Here is a 21242-nt window from a genome sequence, read left to right as displayed (position 1 = left end):
TCTTTCTTGGTAACATTCTTAGTTGAATATTGTAAATACTCTGTAGATCCTAAGTGATCAGTAGGGTAATAGGGCACTATACCTTACAATATCTTAGAAATGGATAACGAATTTTAGCAATCTCCTCAAAGAAAAAAATTCAGAGAGATTTGGACCTTGGACCTGGAAAATAATGACTGTTATGCCTTTGAAAGAAAAATTGAACACCTTTTATCAGAGCTTTATATATCAAGATCCCAAGATTTTCTATAATATTCTTAGGCTAGACCAAGCGAAAGGCGTATAATAATGTGATCGTTTTTTGGTTCTATTCATTCGAAACTCCTTTTCTGATTTATAGATCTTTCTCCACACCGATATAGTCATAAATTGTATTTCTTATGAGTTTCTCAATTTAATTTAGGAATCCGAGACTTTAAGTAAATGATGACTATAAGTTGACCCTGAAATTAAAGCTATAAACCACACCTGGCAGGCCTTTGGGACCTGCTTCTGCTCTCTTAGAAGCTTAGAAATCTGCATAGCACCGCTTATCAGGCAAAGTCTTTGCCAAATTCTGGGTAGGATTCATGGTAATTCCCCATGTCAACAGCCAAAAGCAAGCCAAGAGGAGATATATATGGTATGGTCACAAAAAGCTGTTTTATTTACTTGACACTGTTTTTGTTTTGTTGTAGGCAAGATGCAAGACGCTCCCACGACTCGAAATATTTGCGTTTAGCTCATCGGCAGTTACATAAGTGCCATGGCTATGGAGCCCCGAACCCAGCGGAAATATAAAACGTTTCGTTTTTGATCAATGTTTGTGAAGTGAGAGTTGGAAATGGTTTTACACGGGGCAAACTTCCGATTTTAAGCAACAACCCAAGAGGAAAATATTTAAACAGCTGCCAGAACAAACAAACAAGTGAGAGCGATAAGTGCGACACATCAACTTTATAGCTAAGGGGATTATCCGGTGGTATATGTTCTGCCCCGAAATGAAATGCGACTTATATGATCTTGGATGATGGTAGATCATAAACGGAGGAGCTACCCCAGAAGTCGCAGGAGACTTCTGATGAATGGCACAAGAATAAGAATGAATGGTGATTAGATATGCACTCGGCATATTTGTATGATCTTGATGATGGAAGAACCCTCCCCTCACATGTGGGTGAATCATCTCTGCCAAACTTTAGCTTGGAATGCAATCTAATGGTTGGTGTTTTTATGAGGCTTTTGGCACCTCGAATACATGCTGTCCACCTGTTAGGAGTACTCCCTACTTGGCAACAGGTTCAGTGAACTAAAATGCCAGTTATGAATGAGATGAGGCCCAGTCTGGGGGACAAGTGATGGCTTTTGTTGTGCGGTCGACAAACAAAAGTGCAAATTGTTTGGGCCTGCGGCAGAGTGAAAACCCAAGCGACGCACCCCACATATTTTCGGAGGCAAACAGCAGTTCGAACTGCGAAGTGAACCGCAACGAGTTAGTTGCGTTTCAGAGCGTTTTAACAGCGGACGGACACATCGGACACATGGCCCTCAAGGAGCTACCACCAGCAATTATTGCGTTCGTGCTGAGTCTCGTCTGTGGGGGACTCCAGGCAGCCGTGCACGATGAGCTGCCCCAGTGCGGGCTCCATGGCATCTACAGGCAGCGGCAGAGCCTCATCGAGTCGCCCAACTATCCGGACAACTATCCGGTGAACACCTGCTGGGATTACGTGATACGCTCGCCCTACCGCTGCCCCACCAAGTTCCACATCCAATTCCTCGACTTTAAGCTAGAACTCTCGGAGAAGTGCAGCCGGGATTACCTGGCTATTGGCCTGGAGAACGACGGCGAGGACATGGATGTGCTCTGCGGTCAGGTGCTGGGCATCAAGAAGTATCACACACCCGACGGCGTCCTGCGGTTGCGCTTCCTCAGCGACGAATCGCCATGGACTACAGGAGGAGGCTTCCGTCTGCTGGTTACGCGTTTGGCCTGTGAGAGAGAGGACCTGGCCGCCCGGGGCTTGGATGCCGACGACGAGGACGGTGTGGATGTGGGTGATGATGACACGGTGCAAGTGAATGCCAAACTGCCGTCTAAGAAGCAACATCATCATCACCATCTTCTGCAGCCACAGCAGCCGCAACAGCAGCTGCCATTGAACTTTACCCAGCAAAGTCCTTGGGGATTCAACGTGGGCTGGCCTGCTTCTGTGCCGCCTCCACTCTATCCCCAAGGAGGACCACCTGGAGGCTTCTACCTGCCCCCTGTAGGACTGCCACCCCAGCACTCACCGCCCTGTGTGCCACAACAGCAGAAGGAGCAACTGTTGCAACAACAGCAGCAATTTCTGCAGCAGCAGCAGCAGCAATACCTACAGCAGCAACAACTTTTGCAGCAGAATCCCTTACAACAGCAGAACCTTCTACAGCAGCAGCAACTGCAGCAACAGCGACAGCTGCAACAATTGCAACAGCAGCAGCAACTTCTGCAACAGAATCCACTGCAACAACAGCAGCAGCAGCAACAATTGCAACAGCAGCAGCAACAATTGCCGCTAATCTCTGACCAGTATCAAACAAGTGCCTTCCAGCCTCAGGCGGTGACCCTCAAGGACTACGACTCCCAGGGTCTGCAGCAGTTTGGCGGATCGCTGGATCTGTGCTGCTCCAGTAGCTTCAATCAGAATCACTTCTATCTGTCGAGTCCTGGCTTTCCAAGGACTGTCCTGAACGCCTTGCTGCCAAATCAACAGAGAGATTGCGTGTTCTACATCGAGAAGAGTTCCCCGAACGTCTGCCGTCTGAGGATTCAGTTCAAGTTCTTTGATTTTGGCCAGAATTCAGGAGGAATAGGAAACGGAATTGCTGGAGGCCTGGGTGGAGCAGGCATCGGTGGCGGATTGGGAGGAGGCTTTGGAGGAGGCGGTTTCAGTGGAGGCTTGGGTGGACAACAATCCTGCACTGGCGACTTCTTGGAACTGGATGGCCAACGGTATTGCGGCTGTCGTTCCGGCTATGTCCACAAATCCCACTGGGGCCAGGGCCGCAAGGCATTGCGCATGCGGATGGGTCAGTCGGGCAGCACAACTTCCAATGGCTTCCTGCTGGAGATATACCAGGACCAGGACTCCGATGGCTGCCGTCAGGATCCCGGAGCTGGCTTTGGACTGGGCTTGGGCGGAGGTCTGCAACAGCAGCCGCAGCAACAACAGCAACCGCAGGCAGGCTTGGGTCTAGGTCTAGGCCTCTGGCCCCAAGGGGGATATCCTTCGCTGCAGCAGCCACTGCACTCTCAGATCTGGCCCATGCAAGGAGGCTACCCGGGATACTTGAATCCAGGCTATCCACTGCCATTTGCTGCCTCTCCATATCGTCAAAGCAGACGCGTGTCCTGGGCTCGGGGCTTGGATGAACATCAGCCTTCGCGGGTGGTCGAAACGAACTCCACGCGCAAGGAGTTCTACTACTTTGATGGCGACGAGGCTTTTGCCCGCTCTGCCTTGGACGACGAAGAGGACAAACTTCCTGTTGGAGTGCAAGTACAGCCACAGGCGCTATCCCAGACCCAGACACAGACACAGCCTCAATCCCAGCTGGCGACGAAGGCCTTTGAGCAGAGCAGCTGCACATTCGACTACATGGAGGTCCTGAAGCTATCCGTGGACACACTCTGGCTGACGAAACCGCTGTGCTTTTCCCCGCTGAGGAGCTGGTTCCCCAATATCTTTGGCTAGGCGGAGCGGAGTATTTAATGTAGTTGAATATTGTTTCATCAAGTAGATGACGCGGCTTTGTGTGTTCTATCCCCTAATCTGCGATCTTAGCTCTCTGTATCTGTATCTTTGTATCTCCACGAGGCAATTGTGTTGACGTCATACCAAATGCATGAAATATATGACAGAAAAAGTGCCTTGCCTGTAGTCTCTCTCTATCTGCTTAGTCATCGGTGTGGGGCACTCTCACACGCACTGTGGTCATTACCAAGAATGAGGCACGAGCTTCCCGCCTGGCCCTCCTCCCCACCCACTTACAGTGCCGCTACCCGCTTCCGCTGTCATCCACAGCAGCTCGGTCTCTTCATATAGATAACCTCTGTGGCAAGTTGTTGTCTGAGAGCAAACACCAGAGCACCGAGAATCTCTGCTCAATGTCAGGGCAGAGCCAGTACCAGTGCCGGCGCTAGCGCCTTGCCAGCATTCTAGCATTCACACTTCCATCCAAGGTGTCACCTCGTTGCCACAATCACAGTACTTATGTGGGATAAACAAAGAAGGGGATTTGTAATGGAAGTGGACATGGTCGAGGCTTACAAAATCTCTCTTTGAGTCATTGTATTCTCTGGAAAGTTAGCCTCCAAAGATCTAACCTTGAATCTTCAAGGAAATTTAATGGTAATTGGGACAAGGCATTGGATTAGTGCCAAAGAAAAGATCTTAGTACTAAACAAAGTACTCGCCTTTCATATTTAATAGAAATGCTCTCGCATAGTATTTGCGTGAATCAATAGCTAATTCGCAACCATAGCCAAGTGTCTCATGGAACTCCGAAGCATTCGAATCTTATTAATCGTGTGTATTTAAGAAGATTCGAAACATCAGGAATCATTAAACAGTTGTGCAGATCTGGAATCATGTTACGTTGTGTTTCGAGTCCAGGCACTAAAGTATTCCTAAACTTTCTTTGCTTTTCCTTTACATTTATAAGTTCTTCTTATAAATTTCTTATCTAAATCTGATTGCTATCCCTATAATATTAATGAAAGATATTATTCACTTCCTCTAATTTTTTCTGCTGTGAAATACTCTTTTGAAATAATTGTTCTTCAATTAATTTCGAGAAAACAATCTTTATTTGTTGGATTTGTTGACACATTCTTCTCCATTATCTGATCTCTCTTCTTTCCACCCAATCGAAAGAAAAACTCACTTTGCCGTATATAATTGCACAGGAATAATTGTATTTTAAGGATTTATTTATCGACTTTACATTATATATAGCAGATAATACATACACATAGATATTAGTACACACGTAGATATATCGGTATATATATACACATTGATATAGCAATGATATTTAGTTGCGGGGCTCCGTTTATTGGATTATAATACTCGTGGCTTGGACCGTGAGGGAGAGACGGGACCGTTCACGGGACGATTAAAACGTTTTAATGATATGGCAACATATATTTTTTGTTCGTAATCGTTTCGTTTAGCAATTAACACTTGGAACGAGAACGAGAACAATAGAACTTTGTCTAAATAGTTAGTATATACAACACATTGAGAGCTACTATAAAAGTTTTAATTGTCTACAATTAGAGTTAAGGTAGAAGGGGTTGTGGGGGCGAGGGCAGGAAGGTGCGCGAGATATCCGCTCTAAATGTTCTCTACAAAGTTTGCTTTAGTTAGTATTTAGTTAGTTAGTTTAGGCTAATTGTTAGTGCTTGTTGTTCTCCAGTTTAGCGCTCGACTTTGTCAGCAATATACAATTGATGCTTGGTATACATATGTGTGTCCTCTGTACGTGTGTGTGGCTGTGTGTCTGTGTGTGTGTGTGTGTCCTCTAGGGTCCTATAGGAGAGTCCGTCTTCTTCTTAGCCCAGAAATCGTATATTGGTGAAGACCGCCTTGGCCGGACGCTTGCGATTGCAAAAGTTCACGGTCTTGCTGTGATTGCCCTTGCGATTCTCATGGAGATTGATGAGAAGCTTCAGGATATCCTCCTTGCTGGGCGTACAGGCGTAACGCAGCTCCGGTTCATAGTTGCTGTTGATAGAATTCATGTAAGAACTGATAATGGATAACAGTTATGTAATTAGAAAGATCTTTCACGATATCACGTTCATTAGACGGTAGTAATATTCGCAGAGGGTTGGTTGGTTCTCAGTTGGGATTCGGTTTCAGTGTGTCTTTCTGTGTGTGGCCTAGAGAGACTCTTAGAGATGGCATTAGACATGTTATAGACATTTTATGTTCGGGGTTGCTCCTCAAAAGGCCAGAACGGATTCAGATCGGAAACTATGGTTTTGAAGCTTAGGTTTTTGGGGAATCCTCTGCTGGCGCTTTGAGCAACATTCCCCTGATTATTTCTATGGTTTCGAAACAAAAAAAAAAACTAGAAGGTTATCCTGGGTTTAAGCTACTACCAAAAACATTCACTAACTACAAACAAAAACGTTGGGGGGGTAGCGGGGGAAAAGGTAACTAGGGATCTAAGACTATGGCAAAGCTAGCAAGTGTTTTTGGGGGAGATTGGAGTGTTTTGGATGGTTGTGTGGGATGGAAATGGAGACCTACCCGCGATTCTTGTTGTGACGCTTCCACGGATAGCGACGGTAGTAGCGCGAACGCTTCGGCTTGCTCTGGCCCAGGACCAGGTCCTGAACGCTGTTCTCCATTTCGGCATACTCATCCGTGGCCGTGGCCGGGGCGGAAGCAATCACGCCCTCGGGCTGCTCCTCCTCCTCTTCGACGTAAACCAGGGGCAAAGTCTCCAGCGTGGGGTCCTGAACGAAACACAAGAGTTTCAGCTAGTTATTTCCTTTGGTTTTCCTCCCACTCGCGTCTTCACGTACCTCCAGCATTTTCATGAGCAAAGCGGATTTGTCCACCAGCTCCTGCTCGGCCCGTAAATCCTCCTCCAGCTTCTTGAGCGTCTCAAACTGATTGGCCAACTCCAGTTCATTGTAAACGGTGTCCGCATAGTCGGGCTGCTGCTGCTGCTGCTGCTGGGGGATCATTGCCATGCCCAGTCTAAGGCCCAGCTCCTGCTCCTGCTCCTGCTCCCGCTCACGCTCCTCTTCGGCATTCAGGGCGTGCAGCAGCTCTGCCGTGAAATGAGCAAACCAAAGTCCTTATTTGCGGTTTTAATGTTTACTCAAGTTGCCGCTAATCCGGCCACAACTTCCTTCAACCATTTCCTACTCTCGGAGATGGATGCCCCGCCCTGCCTCCTGCCCCCTCCCATGAGCACTTCCGCCGTTTGACATTTGAAAGTTTGAATAGTTTGTGTTTGTTTGTGTCTGTCGACTGCCTGACGCCTCCTCGGCTACCGCCGCTCCATTCCGAGGCTTAAAAAACATATTTTCCCTTTGCGTCGTTTCAATACTCGTACACGGACGGAAATTGACTGGCGGCAATGAGTTTCACTCTATATTCAGTCGCATCTCCATCTCTTTTGCGTAGCCCTATTCCCGTCTTGTTGACGTCAACAGTCAGTCAGTCCGTCCGTCCGTCCGTCTGTCTGTTGACTGCTGCAGTCTGCCTTTTGTCTCCTGTCTGCCTGTCACTCTACACCCGGAGGCTTTGTGTTCTCCCCGGTTTCAACCTACAGATTGAGGCCCTTCACAGTGAAGTTCAGCCAAAAATGCCTAAAATTGCAACTCTTTGATCCAAAGGAGGTTTAAAATGCTTGCTAAATCACTGCCTTGATATCATTGATAGATGGTAATCATAGGCACTTAAGCTTCTATTGTTTGAAGTGTTTCCTAGAAATATGCCATAGAGGGAGGGACTGTACTTGCACTGTATTTGATAGAATGTTAAAGAATGCCTTGGGCCATTTCCATTTGCTCGTATAACAAATCAATTGAAAAACCAGTCGAATTATCAATATTCAGTGATAGCAGTGGGCGCAAAGGGTAGGGTTGCCAACGCTGTTGAAGTGGAACTGGAACCGGAGCCTTGGGGTGACGTAAAACGCAAACGTCAAATCAAATTCATCAAAGAACTCAAAAAAATAGCGACAAAACTGTGGGCGTGTTAAGTGCTGTACACACACACACACACACACACACACAGAGGGCCACAAGGACACAAGTCAATACATGTGTTAAAGGCACTTCAAAAATTGTTCATTGACCGAAAAATGTTCAGCGAGCAATACCTATCTTCACCCATTGTGTCCATTATAATCACGGACGATGGCGCACGGGCAGTGGTTACAGTGGTTACGGCTAAGTGCATGCCATGTATCACCATTCCCCCCTGTGTGCCCCCGCCCCGTCCATGGCGTTCTGTTTGGGTCGCCTAAAAGTCGGCAAACACAAAATTTGTCCACAAATGAGATTCCCCTGGTTGCCTGGCGACGAACTTTGACCCATTTAATTGTCATATCAATGCCTTTTAGATTTGCCCTTGGGCGATTTTCCAATCGAAGTGGGATTAGCCACGCCCTGCACCTGGACTAAGTCCCTCAAGATTGCCTGCCTGTTGGGGCCATTGGCAGCAACTCTTCAAGTAATTCAAGTTTATGACTCACCATCGCCGGGATCGTAAACCGCTCGTTCCTGGGCATCGGCATCCAGCGATGGGGGGCCCTGACGACGCGCCTGATGGGACTGGAGGCCACCAAAGATGGGCGCCAGATGCAGTCTCTGTGGCGAGGATGCACCATCGACGCCACCATCCACTGTGGCGGGTGCTGCGGCTGCGGCTGCGGCCGTTTGGCTCTGGGAAGTCAGAAAGCCAAAGACGTGCCGTGTGCTACAGCCCAAGATCAGGGTGGCCAGAATGCAGACGGAGAGCAGGTCGGGCTTCATGTTGGCGCTGTTGCCGTTGCTGTTTGCACTGGTTGTATGTTGTTGTCCTCGGGATTACTGCAAGGCAGAAATGGAGATGTATGTACATTACCGTCACTACCATTACAGCTAGAGCTGAATGCCACTCCCACTCCCGCCTCCAGCCTCCCTCCGTTTCGGTGCGTGTGCGTGTGGGCGCCTCGCTTTTTGTGTTTAAGCAAACAATGCACGCATAAACACGCAAACAAGACAGGAACCCACGAAGAAGGAGGCGACAAACGAAGAGTGTGAGTGTGAGTGTGAGAGAGGGAGCAGCTCCAAAAGCGTCTGTTAGATAACTTCGCAGCTCCCTTTCGTTGCTTCTCTCTCTGTTTGCTCCCTCTCTCCGCCTTCTTCCTTGCTTAATCTGTCTTCTCGCGGGCGTGCACAGTGGAATGCCATGCGACGACAAAAAGTGTGTCATTTGTCATTTACAATTTACAATATTATATTTTCTTGCATTTCCGCATTACGAGCTTGGGCGACATGGGCGTTCGATTTGCAGTCATTTATCATTATTTGTTTACAGCCACAGTTAAAGGCCAAAGGTCTAGACTAAACACTGAAAAACATCAGACAATTCTTGGAGTGAACATTGAAAAAGGTTCCCCAACAGTTCACCATATCTCAAGTATCTCAAGACATTACAAAACTTCAGACAAGAATCAAAAATAATACACTTCTTAAGGTAGCATTGAAAAAGGTTCCCCTTATATCTTCCATAAGGAACTGCTAATTCCTTGGTCGTTCCCCTTGTCTCCCTATTTCTTGCACCTCTTTTTCGCCCCACCCTGAACCACTGTTCGCTGGCGGGGTCCTGTTGTTTTTGGTGCTGCTTGGTCATGGACTGCACCGCGTTTCCATTATGCGGCCACTGTGGCATGCGTTGTTGTCGTCTCATTTAATTAGCTGGTGGGGCGGGGAAGTCGGGTGTTGGCGGCGATGACAAGGAACGAGTGGGTGCTGCTGGGGGACTGGGACCGAAGGTCGGCTTAACCCTTCCGATGTGGATTTGCAGCCCATTAGCCGAGGCTGAGCCCCGAGCCCAGGAGCCCTGGAAGGGGCTTCTCCTAGTCTTTTATCTTGTTTTTTCTTGCTTCGTTTAATAACTTTTGCCCTGATGAATATTATAAATGGGTTGCAGGGAACTTTTGGCACTTGTGGCCGCGTGGAGACGTCTAGGATTGGCTTAATTTGTTAGCCAAAGGAAACCGAGAAAAAGCAGCAAAGAGAAAACAGAACCAAGGAAGAAAGCACGATGTTTACTCTAAAAATATAACAGCGTGAATGGGGCTCAAAAGTGTGAAGACTTATCCAGTGAAAAGTGATGAAAAGTAATTTCTAAAAATGGTTGAGGCTTTGTTGGCCGCAGCTTTATTTTCCATTTATTTCCATCCATTTTCAGCAAGAGACAATAAAATTCCAATAAAATGTCTTGTCTGCGGAAAACATTTCCCATGTAAATTCAATAAAATTATACGCCTAATTAGCCTCATGAACCCGAACATATAAATCAACTCTCACACGCCCCAATCAAAGAAAAAGAAACCACGAAATCTGCTACAATTTCCCATTTGCCAATTTATTAAAATTGTCTCTGGGAGGCAGATATTTTCTGTTTACCATTTCCCGGCACGTTTCGATTCAGCTTGATTGAAATCATTCAACTCAAGTGTGAAGCTTATAATTAGCACAAAACAAAAGAAAATTCTTTCTGTTTGCGTGTGACATCGACATTTTGCTGGTAATTGTGGCCAAAAATAAAGTTTTTCACTTCATTTCGCACTGTATTGTTCTTAAAATGCAAATAATGATAATTCGCAACATAAATTGCAATAAATCTCTGGCTTCGGGCACTACCTCTCACCAGGGAACACGGAAAACTTTTTCAATTACTTCATTTTGATTGGCACTCAAAAGTAGTCAACACTTTTCGGGCTCGTTGTTGAAGAGCGGAAGTTCAAGAGAATTGGAGTAAACGAGTGGGAGCTTCAGAGAGAAAGTGAGTCCGAAAAGAGAGTGCCAGGAGGGAAAAACAAACAAAGTCGGAATCGTTGTCAAAATGCTTTAATTAACTTGTTGACACAAAGTCCAAAAGTGGATGAAGACCGAAAAAAAAGCAGTATCATATTAGACCTATAGGATACCCAATAAAGAAAAGATTGGGCAGTACTTTCCACAAGATCTTCGTTGGCATTGATGAGACTTCCATTGGAAGTATTTTTCTTCATTGTAGGTTTACCCCGATCCCGATTCTAGTGGGCAGATCCTTCCAACAAGGAGTTAGATATTCTATGGAGTCCATAACACTTCCTTCTGCCATACAATATACCCTCAAATATCCTACGAACATTTGGGGTACAAAAGTGTCCCAAAGGTAAAATGAAATTAATTTAGTGGCCAGAACGGGGGGCAGGACGAGGGGCAAAATAAGTGAGTGTATGGCAACTGTAACAGCATATCTTTCCTGTCACCTGTTTTTCCTCCTTTGTTTTTTCGTGTGTGCCATTCGTTTTCGCAATAACCGCACGGCTAATTGCTAAATTGAGCAAAAATACAGAAGAAACTGGGCCCTTGCCCAACGGGGAATATGGGGTAAGGTTTGCGTGGGCTTTGACTTTCTCCCACCTCCGCAAAACTTGACATTTGTAGTGCACTGTAGGGCAAAAACTTGTTTAATTAACGTTGACTAAGCGTGATTAAACGGTAGGATAAACCTGGACATGGTGGGAATTCGGCTTGAGGCAAGACAAGTGCATCTGACATATGGCCGAGGACCAGAGCCAATTAGTCAGGCTCTGCCCGATGTCCTAATCCCCCAGAGATGCCTTTACAGTCCACCTTTGCAGTTGATGTCGATTATATAATTCCATATTTATTGGATTGGACCAGCTGGGGCACCTGTTAAAAGTACCATTCAATGGTGGCGAGACAGGGTCCAAATTTGGCAGGAAATTTCAAAGGTTACATAAAAATGTTGAAGGCGTAACAGATGTCGGAGAGTAGCCCGTATTTTTGGGGTTACAGTTGTGGGGTGATAGCTCTGTACTAATTCCATCTGAGTATTTTAGGGTGCACTTTCATCAGCAATAAACCAGAATAAAATCTCCATTGATGAGGCCTACCCAAGGCAGTATTTAAGCCTAGCAACGGACCCTGCTTAAGACCTTCATCGCAGGCAATATTCCGTCAAGTACGAGCCTCACATGATATGCGATATTAGGAGCGATCTTAGAGGGGGAATGGTACTGCCTGCGGTCTTGAATTTGATCCCCAGGATGGTTGGAGAAGGCCACGTACAGAAATGCCAGTGGGGGACACCGATGGAACGCCTTCGATTTCTCTTGTATTTTCAATAATTTCTTCTTTACTTTTGATTCCATTCTCAAGGAATTTTCGCACGTGATACACAACGGGTTTGAGCAAAACGCAAATGGAGGGAGACCCAATGTCACCTCGACAACATTTTTCTGCAAGTACTCGTATTCAAGGCTTCTTTTTTCTATTTGTTTCCCAAAGAGTCTTCTCCATTGGTTTATTTGTGCTTGACATTTATGTCTGTACTCGATGGGAATTCCTTGAAGCTGTGTGCATTTATAAAATATTTAATCAATGCTCTGGACGGGCAACAAAAGTGTTTAAATTTTTAAACATTTGAAACAGCCGTCATCTATTTTGTGCGATTAAAATGGCATTTAATATTCTATCTATAAAAAATGGTTGGATAGGTGATGGATTAATTGTTAAAAAATAAAAGATTTGCGAAAGTATAAAAGGAAGTTCGTTTTTCAAATGGAAGAATGAGAGGCGTTAGAAGTTGTGTAGGAAACTATCGAAATTTTATAGAATCACAAAACTTCCGGACCAAGAATTTTGAAGGTTATTAATTTTGAAATCAAACTTTTTCTTTTGTTTTGAAATCATAGTACATCCATTCTACCCAAACTTTAGAATTAGTTTTTATTTTTTTTTATGCCACTTTTAAATATATTTTAGCCAAGGGCAAAGCCCACAAGCAAGTATTGTTCTCATTAAAATGTCTTCTATTTTTTTTCATATATTTTTTTTTTATATTATATACTTCTGAAGTTCTTTAGGTTACACCCACAACAAGTAAAACCTTTCATTTGACACGCATTCTGTCCGACATTAAAGTTGATGACGAAAGCGACGGCATTTCTAAGATTTCGCGTTGGGTCTTTGAGTATCCTTTAGGCTTTACGCTTTAGGCTATTGTCTATAAACACTGACCCCAAAACTGAGTTTATTTTGGGAATATCTTTCAGGGGTTTATGTATCGTTTATTCCGTTTGGCGGTGTACTGCGCTCTGCACTCACTTTCAAGTATCGTTTTAATCCGTTTCACTTGCTTCTCTCCTTGGATGGACACTGGGAACTGGGAACCTGGAACCTGGAGGACTGGTCTGTCTGGTGTGGTGTCAACTGTTGCTCCTACTACTTGTTGAGCACTGCGTGGTTGACTCGCCTAGCCGACTCCTTTTATAAAGGCCACGCATATGCCGAACCGACGGCGAACCCGATACCGACTCGGGACGAACGATGACGAGGCCCCTCCCGACCGGGGCGGTTGTGGGACTCCACATCCGATGTTAAGGCGCCAAAAAAATTGCCTAAAAGCTTGCAAAGCTTTCACGAGCCGCCACCAAAAGTGCGTGGCTTCCTTTGCACTCTCCTCCGTCGGGTCAGGTCTTTAGATTCCCAAAAATGTTTTTCTTCTTATCAATGAAATATTTAGCTCGCATTTAGAAAAATTTAGCGGCCGCTCGCGATTTTGTCTGATGAAAAATTTGGGGGCGTAAAACAAAGCCAAATTTTAGGCAATTATTTAACGAAAGCCAAGGATATGCGCCGCTAAGTAGGCAACAAGTCAGCGAGGAACAGGCGTCACAGGGTCAACACCTAGGGAAAAGTGACGGGAGCAGGTCCGGGCTGCCTGCCTGCCACAGAGAGTGGGATTTGTTGACAATACACCGCGTGGAATATGCCAGTGCGACGCGGCTTTTGATTCGTGGAATTTCCAAGAAGCGTGGGCGCGTCTTTGCCCTCTTAGGGGACCTCTCCGATGATGACGTCGCGGAAATCCCTATAATGCAAATCCTTCTAGAATTTAAAGCGATTTTGGACTTTGTTTTCTCCCCTTCCAAATGCTGCATTGTCATGATTCGACTGGCGGGATATACATACCAATGAGGTTTCGAAATAACCATTTATTAATAGTTTATTAATAGACTGGTGTGATGATTGTGGCAATGTGGGGCACAAATAGACCGACGGGATCATAAATCTCTGATTGAGGGTGTTGATTGGGGGAGGGCTAATAAATCTGGGGTGTAGTACTGGCACTGCAAGTGTTGATTGCGAAAAATTAGCCGTGAACTTAATATAGGGTAATTCAATGGTAGGGGTCTATGGGTTGGAGACTGGAGTACTGGAGCTATCGATAAATTATCATTAAATTATTGTTCTATATCGATAAATGTTCGATTTGAGCTATTTATAAACCCTCCATATCCATTCGTTAACTCGAATTGAAGAACTTTCCGCCAGGTTTCCATTATCCTTCACCTCACTCAATCGTCTCACATAAGCCTTCTCTTCTTTCACTTCCTCAGGAACAAATCCCCGGCAAAGGCAGACACAAACAGCCCGCAAACCTGAAACCGTGTGGAGGCAGAGCGGGGGAGGCGAGAGGGGCAGGACCACTCAGAAGTCAACAACCGACGTGGCGACTGGCCGCAGGCCAAGAATAAAAGACACTTTAAAGTGAAATGGCCGTGAGTAATGGAGAACAATTCCACCTGATTTGCATGCGCTACGATTGTCCCCCTTCGATCCGCCCTCGGTTTTGTTTTCAGTGTGTGTTGTTTTGGCCTAAAAGGCGGCACAAGAAAATAAGCATATATAGGGTTTTCTGGCCAATTGCCTGGGGCAACCGAAGATGACACTTACCCTCCACAAAAAAAAAAGGAAAACAAAAACCAATAGCAATATCTCGCTGAAAAGTTAAAGTGTTCCATGAGGGGGGAAATAGGGGGAATGGGGAAGCCATATAGGGGCTGAGAAAAGTCATATTTTTGGATATAAACAGGACTATTTTTAGTCATTCTCTTGTTTTGTTTTCTTTTCTATCTCCGTGTCCTTCACGTTGGAATTGTCTTAAACGGTTTCTGCGAATTGCATCAGTCCGAAATTCCCCGAACCCACCCACACACCCACACTCCACGGGAGGGCCTCTTTCAAGTGCGTCACGGTGGGGCTTGTGCAATCGGGGCATATGTGTCGCGTCGCTCAAAAAGCGGGCGACGTGCAATTGATAATGAAATTATCGCTAACTAATTACGCTGAGATTTTCCAGGGGTGTTCTGGAAGACTCTTTCGCTGGGAATCCGCTAAAACATAATCCCCATTGATTTCAATCAGTTTCGATAGTCTTCATCGTTTTTCTCCATACTTTTTCCAGTCGAGAGATTTTCAGGCGAAACTGTTTCGCAGAACATCCCCCATATCTCCCGCTGGTCGTATCACAAAGCAAATATTTGTAGCATACTTGTCGGCCGGCCCGTGAAATGTGCAATAAATAGCCGATGAGTCTTCCGCTCAGTAACTGGTGTGTTTTGTGTGATTTTTCGGTACGTTTTATTGGTATGATTATACGGGACTATCGGCTCGTCAGCTCGTTACAGCCTTAATTAAACCTCCCTGACAGATATCAACAATCAAGTCATAGCGTCTGATGGACAGTTCTGCTGACGTTTCCCAATGATTGTATTCTTGTAACAACAACAAATCGATGAGGTTTCTGCAAAATTTGTGTGAAATATTTCAAAACCAACAGGGAAATGAAATATTTGTCCAATCTTTTAAAAAACTGTTGTTTGGAAATGGAAGCAGGAGAAGCAACTGATGGTTCTCTCTGCCGAACGATGATAAACGTTGAATAAAAGCCTCTGGAGCTTAGGCTGGCTTGGCCTCCGGCTCATGATCGGAGCTGGGTAATTCGATCTCTTGCTCCTCGGCACCCTCCTCTTCGCCCTCTTCGACCTCCTCAATGATGTCGCCCATGATGATCTCTTCAGCCAGTAAATACAGCTCGCGAATATCCTGAAAAATAGAACGATATTAGAACGATTTTCCCATGTTGGACCTCTTTCGGAGCCACCTTGGCATTGCGGAGGGCCACAATCTTCTCATCCTCGAAGCGCAGCTGATCGTACTGCTGCTTGGAGATGAGCAAGCCTCTGTTGAACTCGTCCTCCATCTCGGCCTCCAGCTCCTCGGCGTACTGCTGCTTGGCCAGGGTCAGGCTGACGGCATCCTCGCTGATAATGGTCTCGTCGGAGACATCGGTGATATCGTCCATGTACTTGGTCGGCAGTTGACCATGGATCGAGTCCAACGATGTATCCCGAATGGTCGTCTCATTGCTGCCGCGGTGCGCCTCTTCCATGAACTCGTTCAATTCTTGGCCCGTAATCTGGGTGTTGCCGTCCTTCAGCTTGCCCTCCAGCTGGTTCCGTATACGCAGCTCAGTTTCGCGGAACTTTTGTCTAAAATCAGACGACTTTCGGGTGACACATGCGGCAGGGTTTGTACTGAACACCTTACCTAGCCCTCACTATGTTCTGTATGTCCAACGGATCCGACGAGAAGGGCTGGGAAACGCGCAAGGAGCGCTCCTTCATTTTGGCACGCTCCGACTCAAGGAACTCCTTCAGGCTCTGCTCGCACTCGCGCCAATCCTCGTTCTCAATGCTGTGGGCGAATGCGGAAAGGCAAAGGTTTTTTTTTCATTAGCCTCGCGATTCCGTAACATTCAACTCATGCATATTAATGGGCGGGCTCCTGGCTAAAATGCTTTAGCGACAGCAAAACGCTTCTATCGTGCAATACCCTTCTTGGCATAGTGTTATTAGGGTGATTAGAAGGGAGTACCTTTCGGAATCTTTTAAGGGATTCTATCGATAGAACTCCTTAATGAATGTTAGCAGAAAAGAACTGCACTTTAAAGGAAGAATATGATAGATTTAGGAAGTGGTAACTGACCTTCTTCTATAGGTAGGTTTTGTAAGATTAGAAGAAGGAGAAATTCATATTCCCTAACTTTTTATAATTAATTTACACAATATCAATACCTTATGTGTCTTTCCTGTTCCTTTTAACAGATTGGTTTGAAGATATTTTGAAAAAATAGGACAGACTTTTCAGAGTTGAAATTTAAAAGGGATATCTTCTTCAAGGATTCTTACGTTACTTCAAAGGGTATACCTTTTCTATCCTAATTCCTATACTTTACCAAATGATCATCTAATCTTTCTTCAAAAACATTAGAGTATATCTAGAACCACAGTCAAAACTTCGTCATAATTTCTCGCCTTGTAGCCCATTTAAGCCATTGGGTTTATCTTGACATATCTCTGCGCCCACGTTCTGCGAAGGATAAAATGCTTCCCAGGCGGCGTTCAGCGACAATGCGGAATAGTGTACTGTTATTGTTGTTCCTTTTTTTAATTTTGCCAACTTTCGCCCGCACATTAAAGACTCATTAAAGGCGGAGGTGTTCGGAGGAAGGACTTACCGCAACAGGTCCATGCCTCGCTCGGCATCCTCCGTTCGGTACTGTTCCACCAGGAGCTTTTGGGCGCGCTGCCTCTCGCGTTTCTTGGCCAGGAGCTCGGCCTCCTGGGCCGCATGCTGGAGGCGCTCCCTTTCCCATTTCACGCCCTGCAGCTTCAGACGCTCCGCATTCTTCTCCCGACTCGTCTTCAACTGCAAGGAGCGTTACGGCATACGACAGGATGAGTCTGTGGTCTTGATCTGGGCTCGGGAACTCACCTTGGAGCGCTCCTTCTGTATCTCCAGGTTGGCATCTTTGTTGACCATGAATATGGGATCGTCGGCCAGTTCGTCTGGTATCACATCCGATTTACCCTCAATAATAAGCATGCGTTCGCGTTCCACTTCTTTCATCTAAGAACATATTAATTTCGTGTCACACAATATCTTTAGTAGAGTTCCCTTGATGGCATTACAAGCTGTTAGCCCCAAATATTTGTAACCGTTTTTGATTAACGATTTGGTTTGTGGTTTATATTAAGGACGAATGCTGTGGTTAATCGCTACAGAGCCTCTTGTTATACCCAGTAAAAGGAGGGTAAAAGAGGTGTGCTACTTTTTCGGAAATATTTGTTAAGGAAAGAACTTCTGGATCTCACAGAATATATAAAATCCAGAGCAAAGAAACGCCGCTTTAGCAGGTATATCTCTCTAATATATGAGAATCCTTTGGGTCGTCGTAGTTTTACTCATATCGGCGTTACCGAGGTTGAGCAAGTGAGCCGAACGACCCAAGCGAGTGAGCCGGGGGTCGTCGCACGAACGACTACACAGGGGGCTTGCCCTTAGTTTTTACTTTAAAGAGCAAATGGAGGAGTTATATTCCCGTCTCTTTTAGACACATTTCAAGAGCCTAGTTACCATTTACAGGGTACATTTTATTCGAAATATCCTCTAGGTGGTAGCCACTTTCTTCATTAAAGATTTGTCTGCGGCTAATATCAAAGCCAAATGTCCCGAGTAATAGCTTCTGAGCCTCTTAGCGGCTGGCAAAGCTTTTATTTTGTCTTTGGTCTAATTTGAGGAGTCCTTGGCGCCCGTTGCTCCCTAAAGACATGCCTCTTAGCACTCAAGGGCCATTTCCTGACACCTTATACTACTGTCTGGTACTCGTGCCACATTGCGCAGCACTCGTCAACAGTGCAATTGGAAGCGTGAACAAAGTTAACCTTCTTCGAGGAGCTGCAACTGCATTTAAGGACACGTATCGGGACGGACAGATCTCTAAGTATCTGTATCCGCAGTGAAGCACAATGTACTTCATAGTTTCGGCCCCCCCCTCGCATGTCTCACAGACATAAAAGGCGCTCCAAAAGAAGGCTGCTCCAAGTATCTGCACGGACCGTGTATCTGTGTCTGTTTCTGGTCTAATTTTTATTACTTTGACGGCTTGGATTTGCCATTTTCATGTCGGGGGCTCATTGAATTCAATTGTTTGTGCTTTGGAGCCAGGCCCCCCAGAAAATCCCCTCCCCTAAAAGAGGAGTCGCAAGAGAAAAATGAGTGGGCGATGGCGGTGTCGGCGTCATTGAAAAACTTTGGGACACTTTCGCTGAAAAAAGGGCAAACTTGAGAAGGGTAGGCAAGAAAATGAAATCGCAGCCAATAAACAAGTGGAAAATGAAGCAAACAAAAGCCTATCGACTGGGGGATACCTAAAGTACAAGAGTGGGAAATTGTATTTGAAAAATGGAACGAAATAAGAAAGGTAGAAGGGGTTTTTTTAGTGGAAGAAATGTTACCTAAATGGTTAATTATTCGATGTTATGGAATGCGTAAATATTCATATGTCTATACGGTGTTTATTGAATAAAACTATGGAAGAATGTATCAATGGAAAAAGATCAAGGGTCTATAAAGGGAAGATATATTAAAATTAAGTTTAAATAAATATTATAAGAGCTATAGTTCTGGATAGGCAGACATTCCTTAATTCTTATTTGAGGAATAGTTTGTCAATAAACGTCTTGAAAAATCATTCTAGTACTCGTAAAGTTAAGAGCCCCATAAATTCACACAATTAAAACTAGACATTAAACACTTTGTGCAATATCTTGAACACCTTGTACCACTTAATAAGTCAATATTCCATAAAAGGACAAAGGGAGAGTCGTTCCTTGTAACCACAAATGAATCAGTGGATGATATTGTAACTCAAACCGATCCTAAGCTGCGGTTCAACCTTTAAAAGTAATCCTGAAGTGGGAACTATGATTATCTTCATAGAATTTACACATAAAACTCTTCAAAACCCTTCCCTATACCAATTTTGTAAGACTTAAACTTCTTTCGTTACAAATACACCCTCAAATCGAGTAGAACCCTTCCTCCTCCTTCATTTTGCTCTTCTACGTGACTCTGGGGCGTCAAATTTGTTTAGGACTCTTGTCTCAGATTCTTTTTTGTTAGGGAACTTTATGAAAATTGAATTACCAACCAAACAAATTGGTCACATTTGTGCCGTCGTCTGCTCCCACCTCAAAACTCAAAGCTAATTGGGGTACAAAATAAAGATCTGCCAGATTTGGGTCCTTACCTCGCGGGCCCGGATGCGGGACAGCAGCTGCTTGCGGTAGTCCTCGTCGATGCGTTCCCGCAGCTCCTTCATGTAGGCGCGATCCGTCAGCTTGACCACATTGGTGCCCATGAGGCGCTCCAGTCGGGCGCTAATGCGCGGCAAATTGAAACTGTTGTGGGCGAAACGGAAAGGTACAAATATAGTAGCAGGACTGGACAAGCGAATGTTAATGACCAGGGACCAGGGGTTAATGTGAGTCAATAATTTTTGCCGGTTAATTACAGGCCGAACCTTTCTAATCCTCCCACCGCCCGAGTGGCCGCCGGCGCTCTCTCTCTTCTAGGTGGGCGAATCCCACATGGAACCGCGGTCCGCACCGCGTTTTGAGCGCTTGTAACTCCGGGCAACGAATGAGGTCGGGCCGCATATTTTTTGTGTTACTATAGCGTCGTAGCTGTTCATACGCTGCGTTCGCCAACTGCCGCCACCAGTCAGACAGTCAGGGGATTTTATTTTATTTTATTTTGGTTGCCAAACACCCGAAACCGACAACACAAGGACAAGGAGCACCGCTAGGACACCGCTCCGCCGACATTCGTTGCTCCTCTCCTCCCCAACCCACTCAAACACTGTCTCTAAGGCACAGTGTGGCAAAATCGAAGCTTAAAGGGTTCTTCAAATGCTCAAATCAATAATTGCAGGCAGGATTCTTTGAGGGAAAGGCAGCATATTTGGATAGAGCTTACAAAGATATTAAGGAGAGCAAAATCGAGAGCTAATTGCAACGCCCAGAAGCTTTAAAGAGTAAAGCCAGAGGATAAGTGTTCTAACTAGAATTCGCTATATAACAATTACTATAAGTTTCTAAAAATCTGGGAATGTTTATGCTATATTTTTCCATATCAGAAGGGAATTACTATTGCTTTATCTATATGCAATAGTAACCTTAAATCTGTATATCTTTTTACCCCCAAAACAGCATAGGTCTTTCTATTAAAATCTTAGCTGAGAAAAACTACATAGATACAGGCATGTACTTCTCCCGTTTCCAAAAATAAGAATAAAATGTAATCATTTCTTATTCTTAGTCGTTCTTGTATTCTCTATATTATAATATTATACTATAGTAGGTCTATCGAAGAGTATTTTCAATATATCCACCATCTATGAGCTATAAGAAAGTGAATATACTACAATGGGTTATAGAAATAGATATTACTAATCAAATGCAAGCTATTCAAATGAAAATCCCAAGGAGTTCTATTCCAGAATGATTGCAGTACTTTTACACTTAATTTACACTTTCCCCAAAGCGATAGCTTTATATTTTCCCCCTAATTGGTTCCAAAGTAAACTCATTTCTTTTAAATACAACAATTTAAGTTTAGATTGAGTTCTAAAGCTTATCCTCAATTAAAAACCTATAACTTTCGCACCTTCCTTTGGTTATTTTCCACCCGGCACAATCCAGTGTTCCCACGAGCCTGGGGTTCATATTTTCCACATGATATAAACACCAGCCAGCAAGAATAACAAGAACAATATATA

At 45.0% G+C, this 21242-nt stretch overlaps 3 protein-coding genes across 7 annotated transcripts in view; 1 reads left to right on the top strand and 2 right to left on the bottom strand.

Annotated features, from left to right (window-relative positions):
- The first annotated feature begins 446 nt into the window (after window positions 1–446).
- On the top strand, window positions 447–3915 carry LOC6902830 (uncharacterized). Its single transcript, XM_002132530.3, has 2 exons — window positions 447–622; window positions 678–3915. The coding sequence occupies exon 2, from the start codon at window positions 1338–1340 to the stop codon at window positions 3714–3716; it is 2379 nt and encodes a 792-aa protein (XP_002132566.3). The 5' UTR covers window positions 447–622; window positions 678–1337; the 3' UTR covers window positions 3717–3915.
- A 1021-nt stretch (window positions 3916–4936) lies between these two features.
- On the bottom strand, window positions 4937–19843 carry LOC4816834 (uncharacterized). 4 transcript variants are annotated; one of them, XM_033380993.1, is made up of 5 exons: window positions 19713–19843; window positions 8245–8581; window positions 6560–6837; window positions 6282–6490; window positions 4937–5774 (listed from the first exon to the last, which is right to left on the bottom strand). In XM_033380993.1, exons 2-5 carry the CDS (start codon window positions 8522–8524, stop codon window positions 5579–5581), a joined length of 963 nt encoding a protein of 320 aa, XP_033236884.1. In that variant the 5' UTR covers window positions 8525–8581; window positions 19713–19843; the 3' UTR covers window positions 4937–5578. The 4 variants fall into 4 exon arrangements, with proteins under 4 accessions (XP_033236884.1, XP_033236886.1, XP_015035847.2 ...); XM_033380995.1 differs by having other exon boundaries at window positions 4937–5750; XM_015180361.2 differs by having other exon boundaries at window positions 6560–6810.
- LOC4817005 (intersectin-2) overlaps window positions 15300–21242 on the bottom strand; it is a 36236-nt gene continuing 30293 nt past the window's right edge. For both annotated transcript variants that reach the window (XM_015180354.2, XM_001356432.4), the window contains 6 exons: window positions 19713–19863; window positions 17396–17530; window positions 17139–17329; window positions 16169–16315; window positions 15723–16110; window positions 15300–15664 (listed from right to left, as the gene is read on the bottom strand). In XM_015180354.2, the coding sequence (XP_015035840.2) occupies window positions 15518–15664; window positions 15723–16110; window positions 16169–16315; window positions 17139–17329; window positions 17396–17530; window positions 19713–19863 (1159 nt within the window). In that variant the 3' untranslated portion in view covers window positions 15300–15517. The remainder of the gene's footprint in view (window positions 15665–15722; window positions 16111–16168; window positions 16316–17138; window positions 17330–17395; window positions 17531–19712; window positions 19864–21242) is intronic.

The sequence above is a fragment of the Drosophila pseudoobscura genome, chromosome 4, assembly GCF_009870125.1.
Source record: "Drosophila pseudoobscura strain MV-25-SWS-2005 chromosome 4, UCI_Dpse_MV25, whole genome shotgun sequence".
Classification (NCBI taxonomy): Eukaryota; Metazoa; Arthropoda; class Insecta; order Diptera; family Drosophilidae; genus Drosophila; species Drosophila pseudoobscura.
This window is presented reverse-complemented; position numbering and strand designations above follow the sequence as displayed.

Excerpts from the sequence above, each read along its gene's own strand:
- LOC6902830 (XM_002132530.3), top strand. The coding sequence starts at position 1,338 with ATGGCTTTTGTTGTGCGGTCGACAAACAAAAGTGCAAATTGTTTGGGC.
- LOC4816834 (XM_033380993.1), bottom strand. The coding sequence starts at position 8,524 with ATGAAGCCCGACCTGCTCTCCGTCTGCATTCTGGCCACCCTGATCTTG. Across the intron at positions 6,838-8,244 it reads GGTTTACGATCCCGGCGATG|GACTTTGGTTTGCTCATTTC; the intron begins GTGAGTCATAAA and ends ACCGCAAATAAG. Across the intron at positions 5,775-6,281 it reads CGTCACAACAAGAATCGCGG|TTCTTACATGAATTCTATCA; the intron begins GTAGGTCTCCAT and ends ATCCATTATCAG.